The sequence below is a fragment of the Electrophorus electricus genome, chromosome 12 (genome assembly GCF_041902795.1).
Source record: "Electrophorus electricus isolate QZ-2024a chromosome 12, ASM4190279v1, whole genome shotgun sequence".
NCBI classification, from domain to species: domain Eukaryota; kingdom Metazoa; phylum Chordata; class Actinopteri; order Gymnotiformes; family Gymnotidae; genus Electrophorus; species Electrophorus electricus.
This window is the reverse complement of record NC_137508.1, coordinates 6,997,897-7,017,376: the sequence shown is the minus strand read 5'-3', so window position 1 is coordinate 7,017,376 and position 19,480 is coordinate 6,997,897. Positions and strand designations below refer to the sequence as shown.

Below are 19,480 nucleotides of genomic sequence, written 5' to 3'. Positions count from 1 at the left end.
CTATGCATATATACTTGTCATAGTAAGTGAAACAGATGGTTACTGAAAAAACTGAGATTGCAAAAACAAATAGATCAAATGACATTGCTCTGGCTGAACAAAGGCAAGCCATGAAGAAGCTCTTGCATTACTCTTACATTAGTAAGAGTCAAAATAAACCAACGAGTTAATGATCGTCCACAAGTTATTACTCACGGTTGTTCGAAAACCTCTGCTGCTGCAGTACTGAAACAGGGCCTGCCAGCTGTGTGCATGGGTATGAACATGTGCGTGGACCGCTGCATCATCAGTATTACTGAGTGGGCACAGGGGTTTTCACATGGAAACACCCTAGTGTAAGTGCGTTTGTGCTTACTATGTGGAAGTAAAGAAAAGACTAGGAGAGGAGGAGGGGAGGAGAGGAGAGGAGGGGGGGAGGAGAGGAGAGGATAGGAGAGGAGAGGAGAGGAGGAGGGGAGGAGAGGAGAGGAGGAGGGGAGGAGAGGAGAGGAGAGGAGAGGAGGGGGAGGAGGGGAGGAGAGGAGAGGAAGGGAGGAGAGGAGGAGGGGAGGAGAGGAGAGGAGAGGAGAGGAGAGGAGAGGAGGAGGGGAGGAGAGGAGAGGAGGAGGAGAGGAGAGGAGAGGAGAGGAGAGGAGAGGAGAGGAGGGGGAGGAGGGGAGGAGAGGAGAGGAGGGGAGGGGAGGAGGGGAGGAGAGGAGAGGAGGAGAGGAGAGGAGGGGAGGGGAGGAGAGGAGCGGAGGGGGGGAAGGGGAAAGGTGAAGTCTTATATGACTATGCAGGTGCAGAGATGCGGTGGGGGTGTGAGAGCTGTCAATGAGTGTTTACAATAAGAGCTTGTGACTAGGCTCTCCAGAGGAAAGAGATGTCAAATGAATCAAACTTCCTGCAAAAATTACATCAGACTCACTCAAGAGGTGATAATGAACACAGAGGTATGGAAGGAGCCAAGCTAGAGAGCAAGAGAGAACGAGACAGGAAAGGATAAGAGCATTATGGAATGAAGAAGAACACATGTCAATATAGGATAATCCATTTGTACCTAAAAATTTAATAAAAAGGCCATTTTAAACATTTTTGCTGTAAAAATAAAAGCAAGACAAAGGTAGGAGCTCAGGGTGAATAAAACCATGTTCAGATAACCAAGATGTGTGGGTGAGGAGGAGAGGGACAGGTAAAAAAAAAAAAAAGTGTGCCACTGGGAAAAAGAGAAAGGTGGAGGGAGAGAGAAAGAGGGAGAAAGTGAGAGAAAGAGAGAGAAAGATGGGGGGGTCTATTCTCAGAGTGCTTTCAGCACCACTAGCAATCTAGGGCTGTTTTTGTCTTTAGTGCTGCTTCGGTTAGAAAGCTGTATTCATGTAATGTGTTGTGACAGCGTTGATTCTTGTGACTAACTGCTTTGGCAGTGCTGCTCCTCTGTCATGCTAATGAAGAGTTGTGGAGAGGAGCTCGATTGACAGTCCATCGACATGTTACACCCCCCACTCTTGTGTGTGGACAAATACCAACACACACACACACACACAGACACACACACACACACACACACACAAACAATCAAACATGCAAAAATGCACAGATGCCTAGTGGTAAGCACAAGAAGGCTTGAAAGGCCTGATAATGGTATAATACTACTTGAACAGTCACAGATGCTGAGTGACAGGCATGGTCAGTCACTAATGTAAAAAGATAAGCAGAGATATACTTCAGCTGCTGTAAACACACACACACACACACACACACACACACACACACACACACACACACACAGCATTGATGCAGAAGGACTGGCGTCATTCTCCTCTGCCATTGCGTCCCCTTGCATCAGAGAGATCCCCTAGTGTCTGGCATAACGCTCAAGTACAGAAAGCACAACAGTAACACACACACACACACACACACACACACACACACACACACACAGGGAAATGTATTTCAGGGAAATACATGAATACATACACAGATTCACACAGAAAACAAGGAAGGAAAAGCACAGACAGAAAAATAAAGTCATAAACCATTCTCATTCCCCCATCACTGGGTAAACAAAATTTGTGTGAAGGAAAGAGATCTATACAGTAGATACTGCAGACAGAGCGACAGTGAGTGAGTGAAAAAATGGAGTTGTACATCGATCTGCATTGGCTCTGGGCTAAGTGAACGAGTCCTTTGCTCAGCTTAATTAAGGTTAATGTTGTCCTCATCCTGTATCTCTCTCTCCTTCTTTCACTCTTTCTTTCTCTCTCTCCCTCTCACCCTCCCTCTCCCAACATCTCACTTGCCCTGTTTTTTTCTTTCTGCAGGCCTAGAAAACCACTCTACGATCCACTTTTACAACCTCATTTTAACCTCCTTCTTAACCTCTGACCTTTGACCTGCTCCTAACCTCACATTTTCTCACCTCAGCATGTAGATGGTTCCCTCTTTTCCTCTCCCCACTGTCTCCATCAAAGCGGCCATAAAAAAGCTCTTAATGGCTAAATGTTGTTTGCTCACATTATTGCCTATTTCCTACCCATGTGATTCAGCACTCACTTTTAAATTATTCACAAACAGTCACTGAGGTGCTGATGCATCTTCCCAACTTATGAACAGCTGTCATTCCACCATCTTCCTCACTTATGAACTTGACATTCGTTTCGGAAAGAAGTAGCTGAAACTTTTGCTGTGAAAAGTTAGGAAAAGTAGCATGTGAGCTAAAAGCCATGATAACCATGTAAATGCCCAGAAACATATACGGCACTGTTAGGTCTGACACAGTGATAGCTCTGGTGATCAGTTTCTTTTGATAGCCCCCTCTTCACTACCATGACCCAACATTACTTGGCTGCAGAACACACCAAGCATGGGGAGACCACCCCCATCCACTCTATCCCACCCCACCCCACCCCACCCCACCCCACCCCACCCTCAGCCCTCCCCAACCTGCCTCATCCCACAACCCACCTCACATCGCCCAAACCCACTCCACCTACCCCTGCCTCATTCTGCTCCACCCTGCCTCACCACACCCCAGCCCACCTCACCCTATTCCATTCTGCCTCACCCTGCCTCACCCCGCCCCACTATGCCTCACCCTCACCCTGCCTCAGACCAGAGGCACCAACATGCGGTAGAGAACAATATGTCACCAGTTCCAGTCTTAACTGTTTTTTCCTAACTGTGTACATTCCTATGCACATTAAAGAAGTGTTATTAAGAGCAGGCTTTGGCTACAAAGAGATTCAGCTGCAGACAGACAGGAGCAGGAAGGAGAGTACTAGGAGCTGGGTTCCTGGATGTAGTCACAAGTTAGCGGTGCTGGGTGCCACAAGGTGACCGAGCTTCCTGACAGTCCTGACACTAATCCAAAGTGATACTCCAGCACCTTGCCACACCTCCTCCACCCTCCCTCCCCATTCACTGCTCCTCTGGTGTGGCTCCTCACCGTCTCCTCCCACTCTCTGGCTCACACCTCCGTGGGCGAAAACACACAGCAGGGGCTAAATCCCCTTTAACATCGATGCAGTGCAGCTCAGAGACACAGACAGCATGCCAACTGCTAGCTCTGCTGTCTCCTGTCATCCTTCCAAAAGTCACAGTAACAATCTGTTGCAAGTTTCCATTATTTGTTAAAATTTTGGTTCTCAAATATGGTCTCTAGTATCAAATATGGCCTCTAAGAGTCTACAGATTGTTAATGTGATGTTGTATTGTAATCATTTCTTTTTTTCTAATTTGTTTTTTCATGCTGCCTGTAATCTTAACACATTCTGTTCATGACGAATCTGTGGCTGCAATTTTAACATGCTCTGCATGCCTCTGGCTGTCCCTGGGTCAGATCCTTTGCACATAGCAGAGTTCTCCAGGCACTTTGGCCTGATGCAGTCACTGCCCCCAGTGCAGTGGGGTCTAACAGGGGCTCTCTGCAGTCCACCAACGTTCGGCGACAACCTCCGTGCTCCGTGCTTCCCATTAACATGATAAAGAGGCTTCTCATCAGCGACTGCCTCTGGCCAAGAGCTGACACAAGATTTACCTTCAGGAGCACGCCCTACAAGCCCATCCAGAGATGGGCACTAGCCTGCTGTGGAGCTCTGAGTGGAGGGTGGGTGCTGATGACAGGATGGAGGCTATTTCTGACGCCCTAATTTATTCTAAGTCAGTATTTTAGAATTCTCAGACAGGAATCTTATGGAGGAGGAATTTCACAGAACAACAGTAATAAGGCACACAGGCCTAAAGATGCAGCGAGAAAATCAATAAAATGAGAGAAAGAGCGATGAAGTGAAGACATAAAAAGAGATACAAAAGGGAGATATATAAAGGGAAAATGATGCAGGTGGAGTTTGACCTGGTTTCAGAAGCACAGTATTGATTACCTTAAGATGAAAACCAGGCAAAGAGCATATGCTTAAAAAAAGAAATTGAGCAAAAAGGGGGAAAAAAAACTGGCAAAGACGAGCCAGACACCAACTCAGACACAGATTTAAACCGAAGACAAACGAGATTAGAGGTGGTTAGCTTGGATGACTGAGTAGAACATCCTACACTATCACACTTCAGAGCTTCAGATGAGGCATAGGGAGTTGAGACGATTGGCAAATCCAGCAGGATTACAAACCAATAACCGAGATTAAATTAAGAGGTCCATTTATACATGGGATTAGATTGCACCATATGGGGATGCTCTAGATGTCATAGATTGGGTAGTCTGTGGAGGGAGGAGGGGGTTGGACCATAGCTTTCACATATTAATAGCTACAATTCCCTGGGTAGATTATTGCAGTCAATCATTACAATCATTATAGATTATGTTTCCATGGGTAACCATGATCACTTTGAGAAATCAGAGCTAAATCACATTGCCAGAAAAACATGTTTCAGAGTTTCATGAGTAATTGCTTAAAAATAACCTACAGCATGTTCAATAACACACCCACAGAGAATGAAAGAGAAAGAGAGAAACAGAGAAAGAGACACATACACACATGTGAGTGCGTGCACACACACACACACACACACACACACACACACACACACACACACGCACACACACGCACACGCGCGCACATGCACACATGAAACAGACATTATTCCTAAGCATCCCCTTCGGGAAGCCCTCAAGCTACTTAGGTCCATTGAACAGGCTTCTTCAGTGGGCCAGGGGTCCTTGTGGAGCATCTGTCAGCAGTAAGGAGGAAAGCCTGTCACTGTGGCTGCGACCAATCTCAGGGGTGCTTTAATCAACCTGCACCACTCACTCAAAGCAGCTGATGTGTTGGAGCGGTAGGTCCTTGAATGAGGTGCATCCCGGCAGGTGTGTCCGGGAGGTGAGGGGGTGAGCAGAGGGCATGGCAGCAGTGGAATCACAACCCAGAAGCTGAATGGATAAAGGTCATACCAGCCTGTCCCGGCGACCCTCTTAATGGCCGCTGTCAATTGGATCATTTATCGATCACAAAAGGAAAAGGCCCACTCTAATCTGCCAAGCCTGATAGTATGGGGGTTGGAGCACTTGCCTTCAAAGCTGGTGAAAATGAATGTTGGTGTGTGAGTAGCAGGCTTGGGTGTTTCCAGATACTAATTCCCTTTGTGTTTGTCTATGTGCCAAACTGCAGAATTCATGAAAGCATCTGTCAAAGATGATGGAGGTACAGTAGTAAAACCAAATACAAGTTAAAACAAATACATGCTGTCAAAATGGCAGCATTATAAAGTATATGGCTTTGAGCCCTACTAAAATTGTATGTAACCCAGAAAAAGAACTTTATAAAAACATAACACTAGCAGTTAAACATTTAGAAATGACTGCAGAGAAACAGTGAACTGGAGACTTTCCTGAACTAGAACTCAAGAGCCCAAAGCAAATGGATCACATATGCATTAGTTATGTTGCTGCCTTCACCTAATCTGCACTGAGCGGGAATCTTTATGCATTGTGACTCATACATGCAATTTCCATAAAAGCCAGTAACAATGTCAGCAGAAAAGGAATGATGAGAGCACAGCAGTCATATCTGGTTTATAAGACAACATCCGAAAAACAAGTGGGCATGTGTGCGAGAAAGAGAGAGAGAGTGCAATGGTGAGGGAATGAACAGCAGTTGAGTCAGTACACACAGCAAATGAGACTTGAGGATATGGCTGGAGAAATAAGTTCTCCACTGTAGCCCAACGAGCCAGAGCCGCGCTCCCACACATCCCATATCCCAGCCTCATCCAGAAGAAATACAGAGAGCCACAGACAGTTGGGCTGGGCTTGAAACGAGAGAGTGAGAGGCAGTGAGGGAGAGACTGTGGAGGAGCAGGTGAATTGGCTAGCATGTGAGCCCGCCAGTCACGTGCCGGAGGTGCTGATATTAAATGGAGTAGTGACCAATTACTTGGTAGTGCTCTCAAATCTCTCACCTCATAATCTAATACAGCTCTCTTCAGCCTGGCCCACCATATCCTCCCAAGCGCTCCCTGGAGGAAGTAAGACTAATGAAATGTACAGCCCAGCCCCGCCACACCAACGGCCAGCGCAAACACACAGGAGGCTCCTCCATCCTCCTCATATGAGCAAATAAACCGTGTCTAATATGCAGTTAGGCCCTCGCTTTCATTTGTTTAGCCTCAGTGTGCACTATATAGTCCACAGAGAGACGACGTGTTATTAAGAGAAAAGGGAGAAGACCAAACTAAGTCTCTTTGTCCTGTTGTGACTCTGGCGGTGTGTCTGAGATGGAGGCGTGCCGTGGCTCAAAGGAGGGAGCAACAAACCCATAGCCTCACATTCAGAGCAGTGGACGGCTCAGCCTCACTCATCAAACAGAAAGAGACGGAGAGAAAGAGAGAGAAAAATCAAGTGCTGGCGCTTTACTGAGGAATGGGGTGCAAGGTGCATTTCTACACACTGTGGAACCAAGAACAAGCTTAATTTTACAGGACCAAACACGCTGTATTATTTACTATCATCTTAGAATGATGCCACATTCACAGACAAATTCAGATAATGGAACTGTGCATGGTTATTTTCTTAATATATGATGAAACTGCACGCACGCACACGCACGCACACGCACGCACGCACACGCACGCACGCACACACGCACGCACGCACGCACGCACACGCACGCACACGCACGCACGCACGCACACGCACGCACGCACGCACACGCACGCACACACGCACGCACACACACACAGCTTAGGTCATACCAGATACACACACATCAAACAGAGTAACAGAGGACCATGTACGACAAATGACCTCATTTCCACTAATCTGTTCGGGATCTGTTCTCCGGACTGCTCTCCTCTTTTTCCTCCCTCTCACGTTTCCATTCTGGGCTCATAGGCGCACGTTTCAACAAAGCAGTCATTTTTGATCTGTCATCGGTGGTTGTGGTAGCATAACAATACACGTTAGCAGATGTCGATTTTTTCTCGTTACCATTTTTCCACAGTTTTCACTGTCAGTGTCCTTGGAATCTGGGACAACGACAGAGTTTTAATCAATTTTCTGAGTAGCATGGCTGCCCGGTCAGTCAGGCAATCCTCAGGGGGAGCTGGGGACAGGCCCAGCAATAAAAATAATACAAAATCTAATCTGAATTATGGTTGAAAGAGATTAGAGTACCTTAATCCTGTGAATAAACAAACGGGGGAAAAATTGCTGAGGTGGTGTGGTGTGTGTGTGTGTGTGTGGTAGTTCTGAGGTTGACAACACTTCCATCAAAAACCCTCTAATCTGTGAGCCAACCCCCCACTGCCTACCCCTCGTCTATCTGCCTCTGTCTTTGCTTCGCCAGAGACCTTTCTACCCCTCCCACTTCTCCCTTTTACTAGCCGGCCTCTGTCTGGGCCCGAGAGCTAATCTGAAATCCACGGCTGAGAGTCCTCCTGTGGCAGGCCTCCAGCATGCCGACCTCAGCTCTCACCCAGCCTGCCACAGAATAAAGGCCTCCCTAATGGGCAGACGCCTCAGCCAGCAAACGCAAGGCAGCCAAGGGACGATCCTCTTGTGAGTGACAGATCTCACAGCAAGGGAGAAAAAAAGCTTCTTTTTTTTTTTTTGTTTTAAAAATAATTCACCTTTAAAGTAATAAATGTTTTCGTCCTCTCAAACATCCCTTCATCTTCTTCAGGGAGGTTATGTGGTGAGTGTGGCCAGGCCAGGGGCGGGGAAGACGGCAAACAGCACTGCTCGAGCACAAGGAGCTTCTGCAGAAACCTGCCGAGCTCGTTGGAACAGGCCAAGCAGTTGCCTGGCCTCTATTCCCACTCAGTGGCCTGCGTTGTTTCCTTCATCCCTTGAGAGCGACTCCACGTCAAGGTAGACATTATGATGGACGGTCACATGTACACACGCTTTTCACTTTGATACACACAGAGAGCTGAAACTCATTATGATTGGTAATGATTAAAATGATCTTTGAGCTTATGCGTTTCTCTGTTTCTCTTCCTGCCTCTTGGTTTGGAGCTACACCCACAAATAGTACTGTTCTCCTGCTATTAAATCACATTTTTAATGTGTGTTTACCACAAACCATATGTAATTATATACATCAAGAACTTCTAAATTTGAACTAAAGTGTCTGAGAGAAGAATCGCTTGTAGAGCAAAAGAAGAAGAGAGCTAAGATACGACCACTGGAGCCCTATGACTTACTGCGCCGTCCACTCAGGTGAAATAAGCACAAGCTCATGCCAAGCAGCTCTCCATAAGCTCTGAGACAGAAGACACCAGTTACCAGTTGGATCAAGCCAGTCTGACGGGCCTTTTATCTCTTCCTATATCAAAGGAATTTACAGCTGTTTTCTGTTGTGCGTGGCTACAGACGCCCTCCTCCAGTGTGTCTCCATGTAATTATGCGTGAGAGCACCTTCATTACACCACTGCTCCCCACACCAGATGAAAGACATGCATGACACAGCCATGTAATTGCTCCTTCTCACTGAAGGAGGAGACACTGGGAGGCAAAAGGAAGGGTGAGGCTTTGTATTCCCGTACATCCTGTTTACTACGCCCTCCTGCTTCTTCTCTCCTCCCCTCCCTGTGGCTTTGGGCCGTGATAGTCAAAGTGGCTCCGGTCCATGAGGGGTTCGTTATTCCTCCATTGCCTGAGTCTCTAGGACAGATGTGTAAATTGTTCTAATGCAGCCAGGCAGCCTTAGCCTTAGCGTTTAACAAGGCAAGATTTATGCACTTTACGTCACTGTAAGACTGTCAGTCATGCATTCACACGCGCGCGTGCGCACACACACACACACACACACACACACACACACTCAAATGTTGTGTGGGTGGCCGCTGTCAAATGCATACATAATCACCTTTACACAGGCGTGCCGTTCCCTCCTGAACTCACCCTGCAGCTTTTGCCAATTACAAGTGCCCAGCATTTAATCACCAGAGCCACACAGCAGGAGAACCATGAGCAGCCTCACGCCCATAGGAGTCAGCAGCACGCCTCACTATTTGACTGGAGTAACAAGGGGAAAAGAAGCAGACTGTGAGTGTCCTGAGACGCCACCATCAAGTGCCATCGGAGAGTTCACAGAGGTAGCGCTTCTAAACCAGCTTAGTGAAGCAGAGAGAATTAATTGTGCTTTAGAAATGGATTTTAAGAGTAAGCCTTCAAAGGACCACATCGACAGGAGCACAGAATAAGGATGGAGGAGCGCTTTAAGGCTCTTTTATTTATTTTCACCTGGTTTGGATCTTAATACAAACAGCAGAATTAAGGACCTCTTATTATGTAAAATGTGCTCTGTGACACCCCCCCCCCCCCCCCAAATCAAGTCCATGTTCTCCAGCATGTTTTTGCCTGTTCCTGCGCCTGGACTGGACTCTGCCCAGACCTCTCCCCATGCAAGAGTTAGGGCACCCATTCAGGCCATCTCCCCACGTCTGCTGGCTGCTTGTCCATGTGTCTGCAGGTCCTCTTAAAGCCTGCAATCAGGACCAGGATCAATCAGAGCAAGCCTCATGCCGTCCCCCTGCAAGGCATTAGATTAACAGGCATTACACGCAGCAACTGTTAAAGAAGGGTAATTTCACCTGCCTGATGAAGACCCGAACAGCGCAGACAGTCGGCCATATGAAAAGACTGGAAACCCTGCTGCCACTGCTAGACATGTTGAGGCACAGAGTGATTCTCATTACACAAGAGAGGCAGGAGGGGCAACTCATTTCACCTGTCCATCATACGAACTTAACATCCCATTTCACAAGCCTCAGCAGCTGTCTTTTAAGTTTGAAAACAGACGGCATTTCGGATCATGTAATGTCAGCCCGAATGACACACTGGCCCAGTGTTTGACACACAGTAAGACCTGAAGTAGCCATCAGGGCTCTAGGGCTGGAGTACTGTCTGATCAGACCACTCTCTGCATCCCTTAATACATTAAATCTAACAGCTCACACTGATTTTCGCTGGTCCTGAAAGATCACTTTCTAAATGAGTCTGCTGCGCAGTCTAATCCTCCTCTCTATGCTGCGTCCCGTACTCTTCTACATGGACAGGCAAACACCCTGCACATCCTCCATGGGGAGAAGCACTCTGACAGCATAATGTCATCTTTTCTTAAGTTGAAGTCACCCAGGCACACTTCTAGATCAATTGATCTGGCAGAAACGTCCAGTCTGTGTCTCGGCCATCGATCAATAGATGCCTTCTAGGCGGTTGCTTTATCAGGCCGGTGGGGGCGCACTGCCTCCACAGGGTGCAGTGTGATGAGACGTCAAATTATGGGACGGGACAGAACAGGATGAGGTGGGGTCGGGCGGGGCAAGGGGGGGGCGGGGTGGGAAGAGGCAGGGCAGAGGCGGAGTAGCGAAGTTTGGATCCACCCTTGCGGAGAGTTAATGAACTTACAACGGTCAGCATGGCTATCCATCTGCTTCCATAATCCCCATAAGCGCTGGCCATGCTGGGCAGGGCGCTCGGCTTGCTGAACCCCGACTGAGGGGCCGGGTGGGAGCGCAGGTGCGTGGGCCACAGCCAGACGCGAGGGCCGCTCCTTGTCCGGGCGACGTGCGGCGGGCCATGCCCGGCTTGGCTCCCACAGTGCCGAGCTGAGCACGCCCGCTAATCACAGCGGGGCAGCAGCGCTCAAGCGAAGCAAACAAAGAAGTGACAGGGAGGTTATCCATGGCACCCAGCTGCCTATCAGCAGGTAAGAGGCTTGAGGTGAGCTGGACAGGCTTCCTCTTGCACACATAAATACCTGAAGGTTTATATAAACGCTAGAAAAAAAAGAAACTTGGCAGATGCCAAGGGAGTGCTTCCAGTACAGAGGCAGTAAAGAGCAGTCAAAGGCCACGCGCACGGTCCTGCGGACTCTCATTCCACTCAGCAACCCACACGTGCAAGACGCACGGAAGAGCAGGCGAAGCGTGTAGAAGCACACACTGACTGAGCACATGTCAGATCCAGAGGGAGACCTTCCTATGACACCAGCTGCTGCAGTCCTCCTCTCTTTAACCTGCTCTTATTTGCTTTTCACTCACCACCTCACTTGCTCACTTATTTATTCCATCACAAGGCAGGCAGGAACCTGTCAGACTCAGATTAGGTGTTGGTGGAGTCCTAATAACAGAGTATTAATGCTCCTATAAAATGCAAAGGCGAAGCAGGAGAGAGAAGGATTCTGCACTCGACACGTTGTATTACCCCAGTAGGATATGCCTCGCAGCCAGCCCAGCGATCAGACTGCTGTGGAGGCTAAGGCTAAGTCCAAGCTCCACTTGCTTCCACTCTCTGGATGGCCATCCAGACACCTGGGCCTCATGCTTGCCCTGTCTTCATGTTAGATGAACACTCTTATTAGCACCTCTTTGTGTGTGTGTGTGTGTGTGTGTGTGTGTGTGTGTGTGTGTGTGTGTGTGTGTGTGTGTGTGTGTGTGTGTATGTGTGTGTGCGCATATATTGGAAACACTGTGTGAGGTCTCCTACACATTTCTTTTTAAGAGTGCTTTATCACACTGCATCACCCCTCACTGACCAGGAGCGCACACTTACCCCACAACAATGACAAACCAGCTGCTCTGTGTGTGAGCATGCATGGTCTTGTCTGTCCCTCTTCTGGGGTGTTATGGACTCCCCCATTCAGCCCCGGAGTGGCAATGGACACTAGGAGTACCCTAATAAATCCCCTCTCCTCCTTTCCGTAGCCCCCAAAAGATGCCCCCCACAGTGCCGTCCCCCCAGGGCAGATGGGAGCCTTAATAGGCATTAAAGTTAGAGAGATAGGATTCTCCACACTGCCTTCTAAAGAGCAGCTTCCCAAACCCCTGCTACAGTGCTGGGACGTGAAAGGACAGAGACAGAGAGAGGATCACCACACATGAAGAAGAAGAAAACGAAACCCAGATTGGAAGGATAAGAGGAAAGAGAGACGGACTGGGATTTCAAATATTCTCAAAGGAACTAAAAGTAGAAACACGACAAAAACAGGCCAAATGAGAGCAAAGATAAAGGCTAAGAGAGGAGCTGGCTGATATCCTCTCAAAGACTACCCTGGGACACAAAAATAAAGACTTGAGCTGCCATTTCCCACACGCACACACTTCAGCCAGCATCTGTGTCAGAAACGCAAACACACACATACACACCTACACAGGCAGAAATAGCACCCAGATTGGTTTGGGCCTAATCTCCAAGCTTGGACTGGGCTGAACTTCCCTTTGAAGAGGAAAAGATTGGCTAAGAGCATGTGGGAAATGTGCATGGCCTCAAAAAGTCTCTCTGCCAGTGCAGGACACACAAACGCAGGCAGGAGAGGTGCTCGCATGGACCTGGCCCCAGCTCTCATGACCCTCTGAACAGGGAGGGCGTGCCACATCATCTACACCCACACCAAAACCACTGGAAGCCCTACAATGTTATGGAAATGCCCTTGACCCCTATGGTAAGATGCCTGAAAGGATAGTTTTCTATAACCAATTACATATTAAACATTATGCATCACAGAATGACTCAAGAAATATAGCAGGACACCTTGAAATGCAACATATGGGAACAAACACCAAAAAACTAATTAGACTAGGGTGTAATGAGCAAAGCCACTTCAGACATTAAGTTCTCAGGCAGGCCTGCATCAACTGCTGAGTAGATTGGGCCCACCTCTCAATCAGAATCAGGCTGTCGACCATATCAGAACAATTAAACGCTACAGACACGTGGGGCACCAGGATGAGGAGAGACATGCTCTTCCTCGTGAGTTAATGAGATTGAGGCGCTTGTAATTAGGACTCGCAGTGAGCCGCGCATGGTGGCAGGTGTGAGGCAGTTTCACCAAGCGGCTCCACAAGGGCCGCACCAAACACGTTGGGAGTCCGCTCTGCCAAAGCCATGCTGTGGCTGGCACCTACACTGCCTGTAATGCCTGGAACTCACTGGGCTCTTACTGTAGCTTCTACTGTAGGAGATCAAAGCACTGTGGCACTGTGGGCTGCATAGATGGCCGCAGACAATGAAAATACTGCAAAAGGAACGGAAAAGCTTCAGCACAGCGAAAGTGGCAGAATAAGAGTGCAAACTTTCGCATGTCGGCTCTCGACCCCATTGTTTGGACACAACTGAATAAGAAGTGTGACTATGAAAAGAGAGCAGAGGCAGAATAAACATACACACACACGCTCATGCATTCTCTGTGCCTGGCTTTCAGAAGAGCAGGCCAGCCTGCCCCTCACCCCAAACACCCCACACACAGTGGCAGTAAAGAGCTTCTCTGAGCCCTCCATTCAGGGTGGATACAAAGCCACCCCACCGAGTCATTCTTCTGCAGACCCTGTCACTCTCCACCCATCTGACCCTCCCCACCCCAAGCCCACCACCCATCTGCCATAAACCTGACTGGGGTGAAGAGACTCCCTCTTCTTTTTCTCATTCATCTATCCACTGTTCAACCTGACTTTATTAAAATCTCCTCCTTTCCTTTCCCATCATCTGTTCCTCCACCCGCCCCTTCAGCTCCTCCTGTCGTCATCACTCAGTACTTCTGGAACGATCCTCAGATCTTCCCGCAGTCATTCCCATCCTGCTGTTCCGAAGGCTCTAGTATCCTGTCTGTTAAGTAAGTTTGTGGCTTTTGTGTTTGCTTGGAGTGCAACTAATTTTCATCACTTGTCCAAACAGACTTTTGTGACTACTGAAAAGAATATATGAGAGGTTTTAGTCATCAGACCCATTGATATCAGTTACTTTTAATATCAGATTCTCAGTAAACGTTTTTACTGAATGAATGAATGAATGAATGAAGTTATATTTATATAGCACCTTTCAAGGAACTCAAGGTCACTTTACAATTAACACACACACATATCATGTTTTATTATCATGTTTATTTTAATACTGGCATTTATTTATTTATTTGGCTTCACTTTTCTCAGCTGATTTTACCAACTGCTCACCACACCCCACTCTCTCGCTCTCTGTCTCTGCTCTTTGCTGCTGATTTTTTGCTGCTGATTTATGGCACACTACATGTACAGTATTGGCAAAGCATTAAAAATGTCCACCATTAAAACGTAGCACACTAGCCATCACTAAAAGCCTTAAGAAAAACAACTCCCAGAGACCTGCTCCTTGCGCTCTCTATGTCTCTCTCTCTTCTCTCTCTCTCTCTCTCTCTCTTCTCTCTCTCTCTCTCTCTCTCTGTCCATCTCGTCTCCTTGTCCCAGACTGTGCCAGGGACTTAATGATGCTTGAATGCCACTGCTCCTGACTTCTCTATCGCCTCTCCTTCTCCGTCACTCTTATGTAATAAACGAAAACTAAAAACCAGTCCCTTCACTCCACCTATCTCTATGTTCTTCTCAAAGGTTTTTTCCATCCCCATTCCTTCCCTGTCCACCCATCTCTTGTCTTGATTATTAAGGGCTGGGTGGGTACTGAGGACTAGCCTCACTCCCTCACACGCAGATGTGTACAGACGTGTGTAGACACACAGCATTTACTGCAATGTTGATCTAATCTTACTGACTCGGCCTTGGTTTCAGCGATTCAGAGTAAACGATTATCAGGTCAGACCATTCTCACACCACCCATGCACAAATGACCACATGCACAACACATTTCCAATTCCAGAGCAGACATAGACAGGTCCAGACACACATAGACATACACATGCACATTCGCATGCCATATAAAGGTTCTGAGCAATCATAAACAGGTTTAAAATATTAACAAGGGCCACTTTGCAGTGATGAATAATACAGGGTTGGGGAGTGAGTGGAACACCAGTGATCTCCAATACGCTGCCCTCACTTCTCCCTCCCAAAGCTCCCATTAAACTAATGCACAGCACAGCACTGCAAGTCACACTCTCTAACACCAACATATGCATTTTCTCTCTCTTTCTCTGTGAAAGACAGATTGTTCCCTTCTGTCCCTTCCATCCTCTCCTGCCTCTAACATTTTGTTTAACCACTTCTATTAACTTTAAACTCTCATTTTCCTTCTTCTGTTCATCTCTGAGGCCATCTGTTTCCATGTCTGCAAACTGTACTGTACTTCCTGACATGCTGCCGATCGTTCTGTACATACCCCATACACAAGAACACAAGTGGCTGACAAATCTCAGCCCTTTAACCAGCACTGGGAAAAGAAAAAGACAACCTTTTCCCATAGTTAACCAGCTGCACCTCCATGATCTGCAAACACTGCAGGAGAATTCACAGAGCCCTGATGGGGAGGGTCAGACATGTTCTGCTCTCTAAAGATGATGGCCTGGGGGACATGAAGGTTCGCTCCACCCAATTCCATATGCTTTGACCTTAAGCAATAGAGGCTAGCTTTAACCCCCCCCCCCCCCCCCCCCATTCCAGCATCCCTTCTGGGCAGTGCCTCTGTCCCCTAGTCTTCTCTTCCCAATCCATACCACAGCACTCCAAGGTTTCGCCTCAACTATAAGACAGTTATTACTCAGTAATACATCTACAAACACATGCAGGCAAGGACCAACCAAACAATATAAACAAACACTCATACACATGCATACCATACAAGCAGATCCAGTCCTCTCTCTCTTTCTGTCTGTATTGAACAGAGAATGCAGAGATATTCTCAAACGCATATGCAAGCACACACACACAAACATACAATCACACAGACAAGCATGCACACACCACAAACACACACACACACACACACACAATCATGAGTGAGGAGCCTGATGGGCAGAGAAGCCAGACGTGGGTTCCTGGCAGTCTGGGTAATTAATGTTCATGTCAACACTCAGACAGCATTCTCATAGAAGAAATCTGAGCTCAGCACATCCGTACGTGCACACACATACGTGCACACACACACAGGAGCTGGGGCCTAGAGAAAGAATAAAGGAATGGACAGAGTGAGAGAAGATGAATGTTATCTGTCTCGACCATGCTATGTTACAGACTAGTTGAAAAATGTACTGGTGTCTGTGTCTCGCTCACACTTTGGCTAATGTCTGTAGAGCTACCAGCAGTGCCATGATCCAGCCAGGCCTGAACAAAAGCCCACCTCTTCTGTCTCCAACCACACTCACCGTTACGCTCTGTAGATAACGTTTCTCATCCTGAGCATTTCAATTCAAAACAGTGTTCCCTTATTAAGCATAAGCAGCTTTTCTGGGCTGCTTGTTCTGGAACAACAGGCAGGGGTGGGGAGGTGCAGGGTTGCTCTAGTTAAAACATCATACCATCAATAAATGAGATAGGAAAGGACTGGCTACAGGGTGAAGTGTAAGACCATGTGGTATGTTTAGTAAGGGACAAAGCAGGACCTGGGACACCAGGTATAGAGGTATTCTAGTTACAACCCAGTGTCCAACCCAGTTACAACTCATCTAACTCTTACTTACTTCTCTTTATCTCTTCAAGGAAGAAAAAATAAATAAATCACTAATCCACCTGGCACAAGAATGCTCAAGATATACTACATTGGACATAACTATTAGATAATCCTTTATGATATTAAGCATTAGGATATTTTGATTTTACAGTAATATGAAGGCAAATATTACTAAAGCCCTAGATAATGCAAATTCTCAAATACTAGGTCTTTCACAGATCCAAACATTGTGTTCTTTTAAGTATTTGTGACCCATTTTAATTCACCAAGCGAGTCAATAAGTGACAAAATCTACTTAGATAAACTTTGACAACTTTCAAATACAGTGGATGGTACTGACAATTACCCAAACAAATCGCCAAATATAACTAAAACAATAGTGTCATAATTTCAGACATAGCTAGATTTTTCGTGTATGGCATACTATCACTCAAATACCCGGGTAAAAAAATAGATGCACGTTTCATATTGAAAGTATTTTGAGAAGAAATATTTCAATAAATTATTTGTATTATTCAGGTGGCCAGTAGACTGGTAGTGTAAACGAACGAGCTAACGACCTGCTAAATTGATCTCACCCAAATCCATTCCGTCGAGAGCACATAGACGAAAGTGTTTTTCGTTTCAATTTTTTTTTTTTAAGTTACGTTTTATTTATTTATTTTTTTCCTAGAGTCCTGAAGGCAACGAACTAAACTTTAATTACTTTCCGAAGGCTGTGGGGGTTATACGTTTCCCCGCTGTCTGAAATCGGAAAAAGAGTTTCAGACTTGTTACTGTGAAACAAGCGAATAACGGAGCGCATGCAGCAGTCACACACTATCTTTGCAAATTTGACGCTAGTGTTCCATCCTGAGCCCGCAAAACAGTTAAATGAATAAATGAATGAAGGAATGAAGGAAGGAAGGAATGAATGAATGAATGAATGAAGGAATGAATGAATGAATGAATGAATGAATGAATGAATGAAATAATTAATTGATTGATTAGAAAATGTTGACATTTCATCTACATAATAATAGTAATAATATGTGAAAAAAATATCTTGGTAGAAAATAACTTATTCCAAGTATAGCTTCATTTAGAATATCTGAGCCACCTGCTCCGATTCAAAGAGGGCGACTCCGGAACATATTAGATCTAGGTAAATAGCAGCGCTTATCAACCATAATATGACACTGTTGCCTAAAGCTTGTGCTTGTTTACCTTGTTTCCTTGGTGGATCCTTACTATTTTTTTCCATTGAAATGGCACTTTGTTAACCAAGAACAACTGTTGGCAGGAGTAGGAAAATAATAACAGAGGTTGGGCCGATTGGAGGCTGATACAGCATAATAAACCATGTAGGGTCATGTCTTGATTTATAGGAAATTCATTCGAACACTTATCGGTGACTTATCATCCCATGTGCATAGCTTTGCCCTACTATCAAGATTGGCTCACGTCCAACAAAGCAGACCATCCTCATCTAATCTATATGTTTGTCTGTGTATAAAGCTTGCTCAACAAGCCTCTTATCACTTATCTGGGGTTTATGTGTGTATTTATTTTCAAATTGTGAAGTCAGGGAGTCTAGTAAGCGACTAAATTTCTCTTCCTTTTATAAACAACTATGGCTGAAACTATACATTTTTCATACAAATGAATAAAACCGTTTGTGTTTGTGAATAAAATGCAATATATAAAAGCATTAAAAGATGTTTGTATCAAGTTTCAAGGGCTTTACATCGAAAAAATTACCTGCATTGCACATGAAGGTTCCATAAATGAGAATTACAGTTAGTAGAGCACCGGGAGCTTGATCACGCTGTATCCACACACAGAGCATCTTTCTCGGTTCTGTTACTGCGAAATGTCCCAGATGCTCTCGAAAAAGTTGTCCTTCCGCTCTCTATGCTGGTCGACTCGCTGTGGAGGGCACGATATTTCCTCAGAAAATACACTGTTCCGTAGCCACAAATTCAGTCAGTGCCCTCCAACTTCGAAATGAACCAAAGTTCCGCTCCGATTCAACACTTACAGAATGAGAATGCTCAGTGTGGGCAGCTTCAGAAAGTAACGCAGCTGTTTCTCGCGTACCAAGGACATGCTTAAAATTCAAGAGATTTCTATCTTAATGATAGTTACTTCAATATCTAACGACACTAGTAAAACGAGTCCATTTCGACTTGGCCAAATGGGTTTGACTACGATATAGCTTGGGTGAAGACGCAAAAACTTGTCCGCCAATAAAATACCGCAGTTTGACAATCTCCACTGGTGCCAGCTGTTATCTCTGAAGCGCCATTCTCCGAGCGCGTCCTGTCTTATCCGTATAGTGAATACTCAGAGAGTAAACACGAACACGGCGGGTTTGAACGCCGACTTGAAATCCCAGCCTCTGGACTCCCATTTCCCGGTCAGCCAATCATCGACCATCTCCTTCCGAGAGAAGGCTGGAGAAGTGAGGACGAGTAGTCCGAGAGAGAGGAATAGAGATGTGCTGAGTACTCAGAAACCCCGGGATGGATTTTCATGCGTCGCGGAGAGGAGTGAACTCTTCAATAACTTAATTGCTCGAATGTCTTTACAGTAGCCGACACTTACAGAATAATCACATAATTATGACAAGTACCATGTAACACGTGGCGTTATAAATGAATGACCTAGGTCTACCAAATAAACTACTATGAATGCAAA

The 19,480-nt window shown here is 46.3% G+C and overlaps 1 protein-coding gene across 3 annotated transcripts in view; it reads right to left on the bottom strand.

The window, feature by feature from the left end:
- The window catches only part of unc5b (unc-5 netrin receptor B), a 42,072-nt gene extending 22,838 nt beyond the window's left edge, over window positions 1-19,234 (bottom strand). For 2 of the 3 annotated variants that reach the window (XM_027031166.3, XM_035531795.2), the window contains exon 1: window positions 18,542-19,233. In XM_027031166.3, the coding sequence (XP_026886967.1) occupies window positions 18,542-18,629 (88 nt within the window). In that variant the 5' untranslated portion in view covers window positions 18,630-19,233. Of the gene's footprint in view, window positions 1-18,541 lie in introns of all 3 variants that reach the window. The other variant, XM_035531793.2, reaches the window with a different exon arrangement.
- Window positions 19,235-19,480: the final 246 nt, after the last annotated feature.